Genomic DNA, 19263 nt, shown 5'->3' on the forward strand with positions numbered 1-19263 from the left:
AAGTGGTCTCTTATACACTTTGAACTCAGTAGAAATTTAAGTTACACTTCTCGGGTGCGAAATGAAATCTTTTATTGTGTCTATTGATTATAATTGAGCGTTTGAGATCTTCTTGTGGTTACAAATCAAATGTTCTCAATAAGCCCTGCCAGCAGAAGACTTAAAGAGATATGATCGACTTAGTAGTTTACAAACAGATTTAACTTTCAAAATACAGTAATGGTTTCTTGCTCAAAGCAAACAGCTTGCGCAGACTTTAAGAGTTAGAGTGGAAATATGAAAATACGAAATAAGGATAGCGAATAGTTAGGTAAAAGGTATAGTGATCCTGGATGGAAAATGGCTGCCCGGACCTCTATGTTTAAGGAGAATGTTATCAGTCTGACTCCATCTGTCCCAACCTTGTAATGTGCTAATTGGCTTGGATGAGTCTCAAATGCATTTGGTTGGATGGTCAGTTGTCAATCATCAATATGCAACATCGCTGTATATATGTCACTTTTTAGATGCTTGTCGTGTGTTGGAATGTGATATATACTTTTCTGGTTTCTACTGTTTTTTCTGCTGAATATTATCTATATTCTGAACAATGGTGGAGTCATGTTGTCATGGTGCTTATTTTGACTTTGATCAGATTATAGAACATAGAAAACATAGAAAATACAGCACAGAACAGGCCCTTCGGCCCACGATGTTGTGCCGAACCTTTGTCCTAGATTAATCATAGATTATCATTGAATTTACAGTGCAGAAGGAGGCCATTCGGCCCTTTGAGTCTGCACCGGCTCTTGGAAAGAGCACCCTACCCAAACTCAACACCTCCACCCAACACCAAGGGCAATTTTGGACACTAAGGGCAATTTATCATGGCCAATCCACCTAACCTGCACATCTTTGGACTGTGGGAGGAAACCGGAGCACCCGGAGGAAACCCACGCAGACACGGGGAGGACGTGCAGACTCCGCACAGACAGTGACCCAAGCCGGAATCGAACCTGGGACCCTGGAGCTGTGAAGCAATTGTGCTATCCACAATGCTACCGTGCTGCCCTTAAGAACAAATAAATCTACACTATATCATTTTACCGTAATCCATGTACCTATCCAATAGCTGCTTGAAGGTCCCTAATGTTTCCGACTCAACTACTTCCACAGGCAGTGCATTCCATGCCCCCACTACTCTCTGGGTAAAGAACCTACCTCTGATATCCCTCCTATATCTTCCACCTTTCACCTTAAATTTATGTCCCCTTGTAATGGTTTTTTCCACCCGGGGAAAAAGTCTCTGACTGTCTACTCTATCTATTCCCCTGATCATCTCATAAACCTCTATCAAGTTGCCCCTCATCCTTCTCCGTTCTAATGAGAAAAGGCCTAGCACCCTCAACCTTTCCTCGTAAGACCTACTCTCCATTCCAAGCATCATCCTGGTAAATCTTCTTTGCACCTTTTCCAAAGCTTCCACATCCTTCCTAAAATGAGGCGACCAGAACTGTACACAGTACTCCAAATGTGGCCTTACCAAAGTTTTGTACAGCTGCATCATCACCTCACGGCTCTTAAATTCAATCCCTCTGTTAATGAACGCGAGCACACCATAGGCCTTCTTCACAGCTCTATCCACTTGAGTGACAACTTTCAAAGATGTATGAACATAGACCCCAAGATCTCTCTGCTCCTCCACATTGCCAAGAACTCTACCGTTAACCCTGTATTCCGCATTCATATTTGTCCTTCCAAAATGGACAACCTCACACTTTTCAGGGTTAAACTCCATCTGCCACTTCTCAGCCCAGCTCTGCATCCTATCTATGTCTCTTTGCAGCCGACAACAGCCCTCCTTACTATCCACAACTCCACCAATCTTCGTATCGTCTGCAAATTTACTGACCCACCCTTCAACTCCCTCATCCAAGTCATTAATGAAAATCACAAACAGCAGAGGACCCAACAGCAGATTGTGGTATAGTTGAATAACTTCTGCAATTCTGTTCATTAGAACAATGGATAGTTTATAATGTCAATTTAACCTTTCAGTAGAAATGCTGCAGTTGCTTCTAGCTAGCCTGTAGATGTTTCAAAATCTGTGCTTTTGTTACTGCAAGCTGTGTGTTTCTGTAATCTAAAGTTATGCTTGAAGTCTTATGATGAAATCCATTTTTAAATGGATTTCAAACTGGGCTTTAGCATTTACATTAATATGGCTGAATCAATGACCCTTTTACCTATCAGAAATAGCTGGTTCCCTTCACATCTTCTTACCTCCTTCATTTTTGCTGGGAAGTCAATATAATCTAACACTGTTTCATTGTGAATCATTGACGTATATTCATAGAATCCCTACAGTGCGGAAGGAAGCCATTCATCCCATCAAGTCTGCACCTACCCACTGAAGGAGCACCCTAACCTAAGCCGACTCCCCTGCCCCATCTCTGTAACTCCAACTAGCCTTTGGACACTAAGGGGCAATTTAGCATGGTCAATCCACCTAACCTGCCCATCTTTGGACTGTGGGAGGAAACCAGAGCACCCATTCAAACACTGGGAGAACGTGCAAACTCCACACAGTCACCCAAGGTCTGAATCGGACCCGGGTCCCCGGTGCTGTGAGGCAGCAGTGCTCACTACTGTGCCACCGTGCCGCCCTGCTTTTATCAAGCAAATTGGGATTTTCAAATTTGCAATATGAATTTTGAGCTATTTAATTGAGTAATTTATATACATTATTAAATGCAGAAAGATACCCGAGGTGTTTGGGCAAAGGCATAATGAAAAGAAACATGGGCGTCGAGCCAAAGATTTTCAAAGGGGTGTACATAAACGTGGTTAAAGAATTGGGTTTTCAGTGGGGATTTCTTGAAGGAGGTGAGAGATAGGAAAGGAATTCCAGAGTGTGAAACTTTTGCAATTACGGCATAGACGTCAGGAGTGGCCTCGAGCAATGGATAGGAACACAATGGTAGGCCATTCAGCTCATTGAGTCTGCTCTGCCATTCAAACGATCATGGCTGATCATGCACTTCAAAGCCTTTTTCCCATACCATCCCCATATCCCTTCATTTCATTTCATTGGTAATTAGAAATCTGGCATTGGATAGAAGCACAAGGACAGAATTGGAGGAATGGAAGGTTTATTTAAGGCTGGAGAAGGTTACAGGCATAGTTGAGGATTAGGCCAGAAATGACCTTAAATATAAAATATGTGAGGCTAGATTCTCCGTTCCTGAGACTAAGTGTTGATGCCGGGGCAGGATTTGTGTACTTCCACAACAGCAAAACTGCTGCACCTGGACCGATTCAGCGACTGTTAAGGGGCTAGCATTGGCGCCATGTGGAACACAATTGATTCCAATGAGAAATGGTGCCAGATATGTAATTGACACTCAGGAGGCAAGCTGCAGCTGCATATACACACTTCACTCCCCACACACACCATCCCAGCCAACAAGATGGCACTGGTTGCGCTGGAGCACACCCATACAACTGATGGGTCGGCTGGGGCTAGACGGCACCTAGGGGGGTAGCCTGGGGGAACACCTATATGATCCATTGCCCTAAGTTCACATTGGGCAGTCAGCGGCGTGCACAGCTACCTGGCTGCCTTGCCAGCTGTGGCAATAGTGTTCCCTGCCCGTCCACCCCACAGCCCACCTCCTGGTCATCCCATGTCCCTGGCAGAAGTCACCTGGCCAGCTGTCAGCGAACTATGGCGATGTTGGACACTTTCCGTACCCCCTCTCCCTCAGCGGCCCAGCGCCTGTTTCATGATTTTTACAAGCACATGTGAATCTCGCCATCGGGAATTCGGCCCATAGGAGGCGGATATTCGCGGAGGTCCCGGAGAATACCGAGTCAGGCATTTACTGTACGTGTGTTCTGGAAAGCATTGACGCTGCTGTTGAGGCGACGAAGAATTGCGAATTGGCGTGAAATCGGTGCATGCCGCAATTTCGCCGTCGGAACTGATTCTCTGTCCACTCACGTTTCCCGATTCTGCCTCGGCCGACGGAGAATCCTGCCCTCGAATTTTAACTTGTGTTAGGCCAACATGAACAGAGATGATTGAGTGGGACATGGTGGGGGTAGGATACAAACAGCGACAAACTACTATCAGAGATGTAGTTTGACAGCACAAAGACAAATGGAGGAGAGTGGTGGTGAAGTGGAGCTGAGTGTCATCCACATACGTGAGGAAAAGCACCCTATATCTGGGGATGATGTCGCTAAGGGGTAGCATGTTAAGAAATAGGAGGGGTTCCAGAGGTAACAATGCAGACAGAAAGAGGCATTACTGAAGATGCTCTGGTTACATTCAGGTATGACTGGAACAAAGTGAGGACAGCCCACTGAGCTGGACAACTGAGGTGAGGTGTTGGAATCATAGAATCATAGAATTTACAGTGCGGAAGGAGGCCATTCAGCCCATTGAGGCTGCACCGGCCCTTGGAAAGAGCACCCTATCCAAGCCCACACCTCCACTCTATCCCCATAACCCAGTAACCCCACCCAACAATAAGGGCAATTTTGGACACTAAGGGCAATTTAGCATGGCCAATCCACCTAACCTGCACGTCTTTGGATTGTGGGAGGAAACCGGAGCACCCGGAGGAAACCCATGCAGACACGGGGAGAACGTGCAGACTCCGCACAGACAGTGACCCAAGCCGGGAATCAAACCTAGGACCCTGGAGCTGTGAAGCAATTGTGCTAACCACTATGCTACAAATCAAAAGTTGCATGGAGGACCAGGAAGGATAATACATCATAATTATAGAGAATGACATTTGTGACAGGTTCAGGCTGTTTTGATGATGTGGCAGAGGTGAAAGCCTTGAGGTTCAAACATGGAGTTGCAGGCAAGATTAGCAAAGGTTTTGGAAAGGGAGGTTGAAGATTGGGCAATAATTTGCAAAAACAGATGGCTCAAGGTTAGATATACAAGGAATGGAGCGTTAACAGTTTTGAAAAGGAGGGAAGGGACAACAATATCTGAGGACTACAAACCAGTTGCAAATGTCAGTCAGCATGGAGAATAGGGAGGTAGGCTGAGTGGTCAGTACATACGAACAGTGAATTAGGAACAGATGTAAGCCATTCAGCCCCTTGAGCCTGCTCTACCATTCAGTAAGGTCATGGCTGATCTGATTGTGGCTTTGACTCCCCATTCGGCCTACCCCCAATGCCTTTTGACTCCCTTTGCCCTTTGACTCCCTTCTTAGTCTGGAACCTCGGCCTTAAAAATATTCAATGACCCAGCCTCCACTGCTCTTCAGGGAAGAGTTCCAAAGACGCATGACCCTGAAAGAAAAATAATCTTTTCATCTCTGTGGCACACTGATACAAGGACCTGGTTCGATTCAGCCTTGGGTGACTGTGTGGGGTTTGTACATTCTCCCCATGTCTGTGTTGAGTTTCCTCTGGATGCTCCGGTTTCCTCCCACAATCCAAATATGTGCAGGTTAGGTGGATTGGCCATGCTAAATTGCCCCTTAGTGTCCAAATGTCAGGTGGGGTTACAGGGATAGAGAGGGGATTGGGCCTAGGTAGGGTGCTCTTTAGGAGGGTCGGTGCAGATTCGATGGGCTGAATGACATCCTGCACTGTAGGAATTCCATGAAAATGGGAAAGCCTTTATTTTTTTAAACTGTGTCCTCTCGTTCCAGTCTCTCCCACAAGGGGAAACATCCTTTCAACATCCACCCTGTCAAATTCCCTCAGGATCATATACAAAGAAAAATACAGCACAGGAACAGGCCCTTCGACCCTCCAAGCCTGCGCCAACCATGCTGTCTCTCTAACCTAAAATTTCTTCACTTCCGGGATCCGTATCCCTCTATTCCCATCCTACTCATGTGTTTGTCAAGACGCCCTTAAACCTGCTTCCACCACCTCCTCCGGCAGCGAGTTCCAGGCATCCATTACTCTCTCTGCAAAAATAAAATATGTTTCAATAAGATCACCTCTCATTCTTCTAAACTCCAAGGGTTGTGGGGCCAGCCTGTCCAAGCTTTCCTCATAAAATAATCCCCTCATCCCGGGATCTGTTGACTGAACCTTCTCTGAATTATTATTTATATCCTTTCTTAAATAAGGAGACCAAAACTGTACACAGTGCTCCAGATGTGGACCAACAATTTTATTTTATCCCTCTTTCAATAAACAACGATATTCCATTTGCCTTCCTAATCACTTACTGTGCCTGCATACTATCATTACGTGATTCTTTTACCAGGACACCCAGATCGCTCTGTACCTCTGCAGTCTCTCTCCATTTAAATAATGTGCTGCTTTTCTATTCTTCCTGCAAAGTTGCCAAGTTCACATTTTCCAACACTATACTTACGGCTGGCAAATGTTCGTCTAGTCACTTGCCCTATGCCCTTATGTAATCTTCACAACTTACTTTCCTACCTATCTTTGTGTCATCAGCAAATTTACCAATCATATATTTGGTTCATTGATACAAGATGTAAATAGAGGCCCTAGAACTGATCCCTGCGACAATCCACTCATCACACATGTTGCCAACTCAAAAATGAACCATTTATGCCTGCTCTTTGTTTCCTGTTTAGCTAACCAATCCTCTCTCCATGCTGTTATGTTACCTCCTACACCACGAGCTCCTATTTTGTGTAGTAATGTTTAATATGGCATCTTGTCAAATGACTTCTGGAAATATAAGTACAGCACATCCACATTCCCTTTATCCACATTGCGTAATATTACTTCCTCAAAGAAATCTAATAAATTAACCGTTTAGTAGTGAGGGGGTCAAGGGAGTAGGAGGTGGATGTTATAGGAAAGGTGGCTGAGGTTATTCATGAGGCTCCGCCTTCTCACCCATCACCCTCGCCTGATGTGTGGTGACCGTCAGGTTAAATCACCACCAGTCAACTGCCAAAGGAAAGAGCAGCCTATGGTCCTCTGGGACTGTGGTGACATTTACTGTATTCACTTACAGTCACAAGGCAAACTAACCAACATCCTTTTATTGTATTTTGTTGCAGGACACCCAGTAGTTTTCTTTTAAATCTATGGAGTACTTTATTTAAAGAAACAAATTAGCGATATTCTTGGATTTGCTTCCTAATTATAACTTTTTGCTCATTGACTTGATTGACATTTATTCAGATGCTGAAGAATAAGGATCAGTGTATCGTAAAGCAACATAAGGAGGCATTGGATGAAAGTCAACAAGTACGTTTGGCTCGTGAACAAATGCAGCACGCTCACCTGGAATTGAGGGAGACCCAGCAACGGTTAGTGCAGGCACAACGAGAGGTAGACCGTCTCTCTGTTGAACTGGATGAAACTATTCAACTATCTCAAGAAAAGGTAACTGGTAAAAGTGGGCAACTGCAGCCAAAAGTGGGCAACTGCAGCAGTTGAATAAGGCATATAGCTACATTGAACAAGACATATAGCTACATATTGCACTAAATAGGAGAGAACTGATTGGTGCTATACATTGGAACACCACGCTACAATCTGGGAATTTGGGTTTTAATTTATCTCAAAATGATAAAATGAAATTTTCCCGAATAAAGAAAATTGGGAAGGAATATTCAGTAGAGCTAATCATACCAAACCCTGGATTTCCCGTTCACTCATTACTCATCTCTCAATCTGAAGCCACAATGAGGTATGAGAAAGTGAAAATGTTGAACTTGTGCAGTTGAGGATTCTCTTCTGAGGTTGGAGAGAAGAAGGCCCAATTCTCCCCAAATATTTCAAAGTTCATTTGTAGCGGGATTTTCAGCGAGTTTCCCGCTGTCTCTGCCAGCGAGTTCCCCATCGTTATTCAATGACACTTAGTCACTTTTTTGGGCCCTGGAGAGTTTCTCACCAGTTTAACCCACACTTAGAATTTTTTAAGCATTGGGGAACTGAAATCAGAGATCGGGTTGCCATTTTGAAATGGTGTTCTGGGGCGTCATTCTCCGCCGGCGGGAGTCTCCGTTTTGCCGGCGCCCGGGGGTTTCCCGATGGCGCGGGGCTGCCCCACAGTGGGAAACCCCATTGACCGGCCGGTGTTACGGAGACACCCGCCGGCCGGTCGGGGCAGAAATGTGGCGGGGCGGGTAGGAGAATTTCGCCCCTGATCTTTAAGTGAGCTTGTAGGTCCCCCACATCCCCCACCCATGGGCAGTAACAAGCTCCACACACATGAGTACTACCCCCACCCCCCAGTAAAGGTACCCCAATATGGGGTTCCTGGGGATCCCCCCTCTTCAGGCCCCCATCCAAAGCTCCCTTACAGCATCCCCTCCCTTCCAGGACCCCCCATCCATCACCCCCTCCCCTCACAAACCTCCCAGAGACATCAACGTACCTGCCATGCCCACCCCCACTCTTCATATCTCCCCTCCACCCTCCTTTCATGGCCCCCTCGGGCCCAGGTCCTTGACAGTGCAACCCTGGCACCCGTTCACTGCCACCTGGGCAGTGCTCCTGCAGCTTGGCAGTGCCATCCGGGCAATGCCAGGGTGGCGATGCCAGTTGGGCAGTGCCAAGGTGCCCGCGTTCCAGGGGGAGGGTCATGGGGCCACCCTGGGGTCTTTGATGACCCGGGTGACGCCCCGGATGCCGTTCTGCTTGGTCTCCGTTTGTGTGAGCCAGTGCTGAAAGGCGCCCGGCTGCATCCTCGCTGGGGAGGCCGGTGGATCTGGCTTTGACGCGCGCCTTTGGTCACAGTCCCTTGTGGCCGTGTTTCAGATTCCAATGCCTCGCGGGATTGGAGCCGGCGAGAGGGCTCTCCCCATGGTCTTTCACCAGCTGCACTGGCCTCCGTCACTCCTGGACTCCCGGGTGTTCCAACACCCCAAATATTGCCACCTCTGGACTCGGAACCACCTCCACACCCAGCATCTCGCACATCACACCCGAGAACCCCTGTCAGAACTCCCTCAGTCTTGACATGCCCGAAACATATGGGCCCCGGGACCTTCCCTGTCTGCATCGAAATACTCCCCTCTAACTACAGACTTGAGCGCCTCGCATAGCATGGTGGCTGTGTCCTCCCCGTGTCGATCAACTCCACATAGACCCAAATGGCAATCCGCACCCACTCGCACACCCCCTTACCACCAACAGCCCAAATCTAACCTCCATTGCGGCTGTTAGGCCATTCATTACCTGAACCACCCATAAATCCACCAAATGCAGTCAGAAACCACAATTGCCGAATACTCCGAGTCGGCCACCCCCGCCAAGGATTGTCGGGATGCCGGAGAGCATTGAGGGAGCGGAGGCTGGCAAGTTTGTGTCCATCAGAAAATAATCAATCCAGAATACACCCAGTGCACATGGGAGAAGAATGAAAATTACTTTGCCCTCAGCCTCCCAAACCTCCATGCACTCATTGAACCCCTTCAGCTGCCTAGCCACTGCCGACACCCTCGACGACTTAGGGCTCGACCGGTCCAGACCCGGGTCCAGGACTGTATTGAAATCACCCCCCATAATCAACTGAAACGTGTCCAGGTCCGGAGTCTTCCCCAACATCTGCCTCATAAAGTCCACGTCGTCCCAATTCTGGGCATAAATGCTTACCAGGACTAGCGGCATTCCCCCCAGCTTCCCACTGTCACATACCTTACCACCCCCCCCCCCCCCCCCCCCCCCCCCCGCCATCGGCCACAATGCTCCCACCTCAAACGTCAGCCTCTTATTAACCAACACCACTACCTCCCCTCGTCTTCATATCCAGCCCCAAGTGGAACCCCTGCCCACCCATCCCTTCTTCAGCCTCGTCTGATCCCCCAACTTCCAGTTTGTCTCCTGTAAAAACACCACGTCCGGCTTCAGACTCCTCAGACGCGTGAACACATGCGACCGCTTAACCAGCCCATTCAGCCTTTCGCGTTCCAGCGGGTCGGGGAGCTCCCCCCGCCCCATCCGTCGATCATCCATACCCCTTTTTGAGCCAGCCCACGTCACGGACCCCTCCAGGCCTACCCTCGGATGTCTGCCGGCATTGCTCTCTTCCCAACTGCGCCACACCAACCACACCCATGTCAACAACTTCCCCCACCCCCAAGTAAAGAACCAACCTCACCCCCCCCCCCCCCCCCCAACGCCTTCCCCCTGTCAACCCTACATTTCACTCCCGTTAACTAGCCAGCCCAGCTAGCATGGTGGCCCTTGCCCAAGGCCTCTGACTTCCTCTCACCTCACCAGTCCACCCCCCCCCCCCCCAATCCCCCCAACCACCCACAAGCAAAAAGAACAAACGGCTCACTCACCATCGCCGCTCCCCCGTCGAAATCCAGCCCAAATTACCCACCCCCATACATTTTACAATGACACACAAAACTCCTCTCCAAAGTTCAATGCCCTCACATTCCTCCCATCCCATAGTCCCTCATACAGTCCATCGCCTACTCTGACGGGCCAAAATAAAACTCCTGTTTCTGATGTGTCACCCACAAGGGGGCATGGTACAATATCCCAATCTTAGCCCCCTTTTTAAAGAAGGCAGCCTTTGTCTGGTTGAACCCGGCCCTCATCTTTGCCAGCTCCACACCCAGCTCCCGATAGACCCACAGGTCACTCCCTTCCCAGGTGCATTTCCTGATCTGCTTCGCCCATTTCAAGATCTTTTCTTTGTCCAAGAATCGATGCAGCCGCACCAACATCGCCCTCGGCAGCTCCCCCACCCGAGGCCTCCTCCTCAGTGCCCTGTGCGCCAGATCCACCTCGAGGGGCTGGTCGAATGCTCCCTCATCCATCAAACTCTCCAGCATGCTCGGCACATACTTGCCAGCCTCCACTCCCTCAATGCTCTCCGGCATCCAGGCAATCCTTAGATTCTGTCTCCTGGTGCAGTCCTCCAGGTCCTCTAATTTCTCTCTCAGCCTCTTAAGGCTGTCCAAAACCATCCCCAACTCCGTCTCCAACGAGGCCACCCACTCCTCATGCTCCCCCACCTTCTGAACCATCAGGCCCTGAGCCTGCAGCCTCTGCTCCACTTTCTCAACCACAGCTCTAAATGGCTCCACCGCCTTAACCAGGTCTCCCAAAGCCATTTTCCTCTGCTGTTGCAATTTTTCGTTCAAAGCTCCACCAGCTGCTCTGTCGACCACTGGGCAGGCAGCACTGCTCCCTTGCCCTCCGCCATCTTCACCTGTTGCGCACCACAAAAACTTTCCTGCTCCAGCTGTTGTCTCATTCTCGTGGCACTTCTCCTCCTCTGATCCATGCATCGACCTCACCAAAGGAGTATTACCTTCCCTGGGCACTCGGACACCTTTCCCTCAAAAAAAAACCCCATATGGGTAGAGAAGGACCAACAAAATCCATCTTGAGCAAGAGCCACAAAATGTGCGACCACTCACTCCATGGCAGCCACCAGAAGTCTGATTAGTATTCTAAGTTAAAGAGACAATTACAGTAACCAGGTTTAAAGTGGGAAAGCAGACTTCAGAGGTAAATCAACAGTTTGATACCATTTTAATCAAATCCGGGAATCGATAGTTAAAGCAATTGTGAACAAATTGTACAGCAGTCAAGACAAAGAAATCCTAAAGGGGGGGTGTTGTAAATTCTGGATACTGGACTTGCTGTTAAAAGTGGAGTGGAAACTTTGTTTAAGTCATTTGGAAAACCCGGACTGGATTTCAGATGCAAACTGCTGATGGAAACCATTATTGTGATAGAAGATTTTAAAGTGTGTTTTTGGGAGTGGAGTTTGGAAACTCACATGTGACATCATCTGGGGAGAATCTGAGGAGAAATCTACAGGCATTCACTTGGGTTCAGAGCGGAGTGTGTGCATTTGACCACAGCTGTCCTGTTTGCTTGAAGGGATTTGGTGTTACTTAGACCATTGTAGCTTAAGATACACTTTGTAATCCATGCTACTCTTAAAAATCTGTGTCTATTTGTTAAGATAAAGGGGAGTAAAGGAGTATTGTATAATCAATTTTTCATGTTTAATCATTTTTTTTGTTTAAAACTAATTAGCACTCCAGTGACTCTGTTCCTCCATGTTTTATTAAAAAAAGTAAGAGTTACGGGCCCGGATTCTCCGATCCCGCGCCGGGTCGGAGAATTGCCGGGAGGGGGGTGCGGGAATCACGCCACGCCGCTCTGATGCCAGGCTGCCGATTCTCCGACGACTGGAGAATCGATGCCAATTGGGCCGGCGGGGTCGCCGCCACATTGGTCGGGGGCCTTTGAAAGCGCCCCCCTGATGTTTCTCGCACCTTGACGGGCCGTGTGCCCGCCGAGTCCCGCCGTGGGTTACGTGTGCTCCTACCCGGCGGGACCTCGAAGGTCTGGCTGCGGGGGCCGTCCTGGTGGGGGGGCGTGGAGATCCGACTCCGGGGGAGCCTCCACGGTGGTCAGGCCCGCGATCGGGACCTACCGATCGGCGGGCGGGCTAATTCCGTGGGGGGGGCCTATGTTCCTCTGCGCCAGGTCCCTGCAGTGCTCCACTATATTGCCTGGGGGCCTGCGCAGAGACGGCATCCCACGCGCATGTGCGGACCCTTGGCACGCATGCGCGGACCCGCGCTGCCCGTGGCGCGCTGGCTTTCGAGCGCTGGAGCAGTGGACACCACTCCGGCGCTGTACTAGCCCCCTTGGAAGGGGTGAATGCCTGGGCCTGGAGGCCCTTTGACGCTAGAGTCGCTTGCACCGCTTTTGACTACGGCATCAGAACTTGGCCGCGGGATCGGAGAATCTCGGCCATGGTCTTTGAGCCCGGGTTCCACTCTGGAATCTTCCATTTAATTGTTTGTTTATTTTTGTATTTTATTACAAACATGTATCAAAGCAGGGTACAGCAAATAAACACCCCGGGAAACCTACTTCCCAACAATCAACTATACATTCTTTACAGATTTTCCCCCTTTTTCAGGCCCCCCCCCCCCCCCCCCCCCCCCCCCACCACCACCACCACTCCCCTGAGACGAACAGCTCCTCAAATACGGTCACAAACATTTTCTCAAACTCCCCTGCTGAGCCCCTTAACTCATACTTTAACTTACCCAACCGCAGAAAGTCGTATAGGTCACCAACCATGCCGTTACCCCCGGTGGCGATGCCGACCGCCACTCCAGCAAAATTCGCTGCCTTGCAATCAGAGAGGCGAAGGCCACGACATCGGCCTTCCTCCTCTCCATGAGCTCCGACTTCTCTGAAACCCCAAATATCGCCACCAAAGGGTCCGGGTCCACCTCCTCCTCCACTATCCTGGCTAAGACCATGAACACTCATTTAATTATAACATCAACTGGAATCGTAACAACCTACATTTGTCCAAGAAACTATTAATTTTCTCCAAGATTATGGTTAATAAATGCTTGCACAGCAGTGATGATAAACTAACTGGCCTGTTCTGGTTGGGTTATCATTGCCACCCTTTTTTGAAGAAGCAGAGTACAATTCTCCAGTCCAGTGGCACCACCCCTATATCTAAGGAGAACAACTGGTAATTATGGTCAGTTCCTCCACAATTTTCATACTTGTTTTCCTATTTGATCCTCATGATACAGTAACTTTATGTACAGCCAGTCATTCTAGTACCTCCTCTTTATCAATTTTCCCATCTCTTTCACTGACTTTGGCAGCATAGTCTTTCTTGGTAAAGACAGAGATGCAAATTATTCATTTAGTACCTTAGCCATACCCATGCTTCGGGCCCTCCCCTCTTTACTACTATTTTACTAGGTCAAGCCGCCATAGTCCCAGATAACCATAGGCTGCTTTCCCCTTTGAGGGGGAGAGCTGACTAGTGATGGTTTGACCTGAGGATCACCACACCTCAGGCAAGGGGCAAGGTTGAGAAGGCGGAGCCTTCATGAATAACCTCAGCTGGTACGGGAATTGAACCTGTGCTGCTGGCCACACTCTGCATCACGAACCAGCTTTCTAGCCAACTGAACTTGTTCTCACTACTCACCTGACATTTATCAAGTGCGTCCTTTTTCTGTTTCATCTTCCTGTCAGTTGTCATCCAGGGAGCTCTTCCCTTCACGGGCTATTTGGCTGCATCTAAACTACCTCCTCGATAAAGGCAGCCAATTGTTCCATTTCAATTTTGTGTGACAATCTTTGACTGGGACAAATAATTTTAAACCCACAGAAATTGGCCCTCCGCGAATTAAGTATTTTTTGCAGTTGATCGTTCCCTGCCCTTTTCGATAGCTAATCTAAATCCTTAAATATTTCCCTAGTGACAGTCGACCCACTGGATCCACCTCATTCCTCAGAACGAGATCCAGTAATGCCTCTCTCTTCGCTGGGCTGGAAATGCACTGATAAAGAAAATTCTCCAAGAACACTTTTCAGAAACAATACCCTCTCTGTCAATTGTATTTTTAGTATCCAAGTCGGTATTCGGACAATGTTACGTTCCCCCAGTCAACATTAGAATAATTGAGGGAATGAAATGTTCAAGTGAGAAATTTATTTGGAATTTAGAATGTTTTCCTTTCTAGTACTTAGTCATTTAAACATTCAGCTTTAGTATAACGTATCAGTTGGCAAGTTGGGTTCTTGCCTAAACCCCAGCAGTGTGTGCCAACTTTTTATCCTTTTTAAAAATATTGTTTTCCTTCCTCCCCTTTTACAAAGTGTTAACTGCACTGTTTGAGGTACAGTTCCACAGGCTGCACCCATGCTCAAGTCTCCATTATTCATGTTGAGCCTGATGGTGCCCGAAGGCTGTTTTACCATGGAAGGCATATCCTGTGAGCTTATTCCTCGCCTGATGTCCACAATGTACACTTGCAGCAGAGGTTTTTGCATAATAGATAGAAGTGAGAATCTTGAGTGATTGGTACTGATTGCCCAATGTGTTTGATGATGCTTTTGGGGAAGAAAACTTTTCACATCTTGCACCTTTTGCACAAGGTCAACACAAATCTAGTCAAAGTTCTTGATATCATGGGTGTCATTCTCCGACCCCCCGCCGGGTCGGAGAATGGCCGTTGGCCGCCGTGAATCCCGCCCCCACCGAAGTCTCCGGTACCGGAGATTGGGCGGAGGCGGGAATCGGGCCGCGCCGGTTGGCGGGACCCCCCGCTGGATTCTCCGACCCGGATGGGCCGAAGTCCCGCCCAGAAATTGCCTGTCCCGCCGGCGTAAATCAAACCTGGTATTTACCGGCGGGACCAGGCGGCGTGGGCGGGCTCCGGGGTCCTGGGGGAGGGCGCGGGGCGATCTGACCCCGGGGGGTGCCCCCACGGTGGCCTGGCCCGCGATCGGGGCCCACCGATCCGCGGGCAGGCCTGTGCCGTGGGGGCACTCTTTCCCTTCCGCCTCCGCCACGGTCTCCACCATGGCGGAGGCGGAAGAGACTCTCCCCACTGCGCATGCGCGGGAAACTGACAGTGGCCGCTCCCGCGCATGCGCCGGGAAACTGACAGCGGCCTCTGACGCTCCCGCGCATGCGCCGCATTTCCGCGCCAGCTGGCGGGGCAACAAACGCCATTTCAGCAAGCTGGCGGGGCGGAAATCCCTCCGGCGTTGGCCTAGCCCCTCAATGTTGGGGCTAGGCCGCCAAAGATGCGGAGCATTCCGCACCTTTGGGCCAGCGCGATGCCCGTCTGATTGGCGCCGTCTTTGGCGCCAGTCGGCGGACATTGCGCCGTTGGGGGAGAATTTCGCCCCTTGTTCTCGTTTCTGCTAATTTGGTTATCTTTATGTACTGTCTATAGGAAGCATGTGCTGCTCGCCTTGCAGAAGAATTGGGTGCTGCTCATGTTCGAGAGACCAAATTAGAAATCAGGACTCAGGCAGACACAAAGAAGCTAAAAGAATTGGTTAAACACTTGAAGAATGCTCATCAGAAAGAAGTAGGATACAATTTATTTAATAAGAAATGTGGAAACATTGTTACTATGATGGTACTCTTATCAATTTAAAAACCTTATTGTAAAATATACAACAAAGCAATAGATGGGGCTGATTTAGCACAGTGGGCTAAACAGCTGGCTTGTAATGCAGAACAAGGCCAGCAGCGCGGGTTCAATTCCCGTACCAGCCTCCTCGAACAGGCGCCGGAATGTGGCAACTAGGGGCTTTTCACAGTAACTTCATTGAAGCCTACTTGTGACAATAAGTGATTATTATTTATTATTATGTGTGCCTACCTTTGCATCATTTTGATCCAATTAAGTATTTTGATATGATTTTTTAATTAATTTCTGCTCTGGAGGCCTTTGAGCATTGGCTTGTAACATAGCAATAAGAATGGCAGGCAACTGTATTTGCTGACAGACGCATTCTGAGGATGCTTTGCCTCTTTTGACTAGTTTTATCCTATGCACGGCGTCCTCTAGATGCTGGAGCTAAGGCTGGAAATCATGGTATTGGGGAATTCCAGGTACAAACCTGTACCTGTGTGCTGGTGTTGCAGTGTGGTGCTGCAGTGTGGTGCACTGCCTTTCTATTGCAGGGCTCTTGACCTGACCACTTACTTTCATAAATCTTTACCAGATAATACGTAATTCTGCACAAATGCTAGTTAGATGTTGGGCGCGACCGAACGGAAATGTTTCTACATGTCATTTCAGACAGGTTTGACTGGGAGTTTCTCCCCGGCTTGGTTGCCGAGTTCCCCACCGCTTTTTTGATTCCTGGGGAGTTTCTCCCCGGTCACGCCCACATTTAGAATTACTTTTATCACTGGGGAGCTGAACTCGCTGGCCAGACAAGCACCTCCGAGATCGGGCGACCGTTTTGAAAGGGTGTCTTGATCTCTAAGTGAGCTTGAGGGTCCCCTGCTACCCATGGGCAATGTCACTCCCCACACACATAGGCATTACCCCAACCTCCCTCCCCGTCCCCAAGTGAGGACACCCTGCTCATGGATTGCTGAGGGCACGCCCTTTCCAATCCCTTCCACACCTCCTTTCGGGGGGCCCCCCCTTCCAGAGCCCTGACCCTTCACACCACCACCACCTTCCGGAGGCCTCTTCATACCGGCCTTTCACATCCCCACTCTTCACACATTCCCTCAACCTTCCTTCCTTCCATGGGCATGGCCCCCTCAGGTTCTGACCCTTGCCAGTGCCATCTGGGAACCTTGGCAGTGTCAGGGCGATGGTGGCAGTAGCAGGGGGAGAGCCAGGGTGCCACCCTGTCCTGTCCCTAATCACCCAGGGGACTAGTTCTAAACGACGCCCGGCTGGGGTCTCCCTTTGGGAGCTCGTAGATACCGGAAGCCGATTAGATTCAGCGTCAGCACGTTTACATGGGTTTTAAACCCGCTTAGGCATGCGAGACTGGGTTCCATCCATTGTGATCCATACCGGCCGTTGGGAATCCCGGGAGAGGCATCTACTGTCCGCGTCGTGCTCCGATTCCGGCGGGACGTGGGCCGGTAGATCGTGCCCATTAATGGAGTCTGCAATAGACCAAATGTTGTGATTAGTAGCGAATTGTTGATGCAGACTTTAATCAAGAGGGAGAACTGGAAAGCAGTCGATGCTAGGATTGCATAAGCTTTAAAGTGGGCTTCTAAGAAGACATTAATTAACCTGTTAATTTCCTTTTGGAATTTTTCGATTACTGGGTTTCTCACTGAGTAATAGTCTGGCTTATCCCTCACTCTACTCTTACCATCAAAGTGGGGTATCAACCCTGGTTCAATGTGAAGTGTTGGAGACCATTCCTGGGTAGTGCCAGCATACCTAAAAATGAGATGCCACTGTGTGAAACTACAACACATGAATGCTCGACAGTGGAAGCAGCATGCAATAGTATGAGCTAAGCGATTCCATGGCCAACAGAGAAGATCAAAACTCTACATTCCACCCAGATCTTAGTTGTGACCTAACAGCTAACGGCATGGGGACGCTTCACAAACATCTCTATCCTTAAATAAGGAACATCAATGCAAAAGACGAAGCTGAAGCATTTGAAGCCATCTTCATAATCGTAAAATCTGGAATTGAAAATTAGTCTCAGTAATGGTGACCATGAAACTATCATCAATTATTGTAAAAACCCATCTCATTCACTAATGTTCTTCAGAGTTGGAAATCTGCCATGCTTAACCTGGTCTGGCCTACATGTGACTCCAGACCCACAGCAATGTGGTTGACTCTGAACTACCCTCTGAAATGGCAGAGTCATTCAGTTCCAGGGTAATTCGGGATGTGCAACAAATGTTGGCCTTACCACCAATACCCACTTCCCATGAAGGAATAACGAGTCTTCAGCCTGACGTACCAAGTGGATGATCCAGCTCTGCCTGAGGTTGCCAGCATCACAGGTGCCTATCTTCAGCCAATTTGATTCACTCCATGTGAAATCACAAAATGGCTGAAGGCAGTAAAAGCAGAAAATGCTTGTAAAACTTGGCAGATCTGGGAGTATCTGTGAAGAGAGAAACAGTTAACATTTCAAGTTCATTTGACTCTTCCTCAGAACTCTTCAAATGGCTGAAGACACTGGATACAGCAACGTCTGTGGGCCATGACAGCATCCTAAGTGTAATAGTGAAGACTTCTGCTCCAGGTCTAGTCACACCATTAGTTGTTCCAGTACACAGGACACTGGTAAATTGCCCAGTCTGTCATGTCTACAAAAAGCAGAGCAAAGTATTACAGGGAGGTCAGTGGATCCCAGGAAAAAAGTAAGTCTGGGCTCTTGGGCAGGGAGGGTTGGGCAGATTAGGGAATGGGGTTATGGGTGGTAATTTTTAAGGTATCAGGCACTAGGATTAAAAGGGATGTTTCTATCTTAGGGGGACTGCCTCTGTGATCTGCAAAGTGCAGCCCTGGAAGATAGTACCACCCTTTCCTTCCTTCCCACCATTTGAAGAATTGGTTTTTAAATGACTGTCCACTCCACCTGACTGCCCAAGCCAACTGTTTTATTGCGTGGAAAGTATATTATTGGGGTCAATCGGCTTGGTAATGAGCCTAATTGACCCTTGATTATCTATTTAAATATGGTAAACAGGCATCTGACTTTGGCGCTCTCCAAACCCTGTATTATGGGGGTGGCCCGGGATTAGAGGGGAAGGTGATGGGTACCTGCCCTATTTTAAGTGGACCCCCAGCAAAAACATGCTCAATGGGTACAAGTGGCACAGTGGTTAGCACTGCTGTCTCAAAGCGCCAGGTGCCCTGGTTCAATTCCTGCCTCTGGTGACTGAGTGGAGTTTCACTTTCTCCCAGTGCCTGCGTGGGTTTCCTCTGGGTGCTCTGGTTTCCTCCCACAGTCCAAAGATGTGTAGGTGTTATAACCTGCCTACTTACCATTGGCTGGGGACTAATGACTATCCCACAATCCTGTGGGAGTATG

At 48.9% G+C, this 19263-nt stretch overlaps 1 protein-coding gene across 6 annotated transcripts in view; it reads left to right on the forward strand.

Moving 5' to 3' along the window:
• The window catches only part of ccdc18 (coiled-coil domain containing 18), a 239684-nt gene that overhangs the window by 189224 nt on the left and 31197 nt on the right, over positions 1 to 19263 (forward strand). For 5 of the 6 annotated variants that reach the window (XM_072510511.1, XM_072510508.1, XM_072510507.1 and 2 more), the window contains 2 exons: positions 7132 to 7335; positions 15666 to 15803. In XM_072510511.1, the coding sequence (XP_072366612.1) occupies positions 7132 to 7335; positions 15666 to 15803 (342 nt within the window). The remainder of the gene's footprint in view (positions 1 to 7131; positions 7336 to 15665; positions 15804 to 19263) is intronic. The other variant, XM_072510510.1, reaches the window with a different exon arrangement.

This window comes from Scyliorhinus torazame, chromosome 7, assembly GCF_047496885.1.
Source record: "Scyliorhinus torazame isolate Kashiwa2021f chromosome 7, sScyTor2.1, whole genome shotgun sequence".
Classification (NCBI taxonomy): domain Eukaryota; kingdom Metazoa; phylum Chordata; class Chondrichthyes; order Carcharhiniformes; family Scyliorhinidae; genus Scyliorhinus; species Scyliorhinus torazame.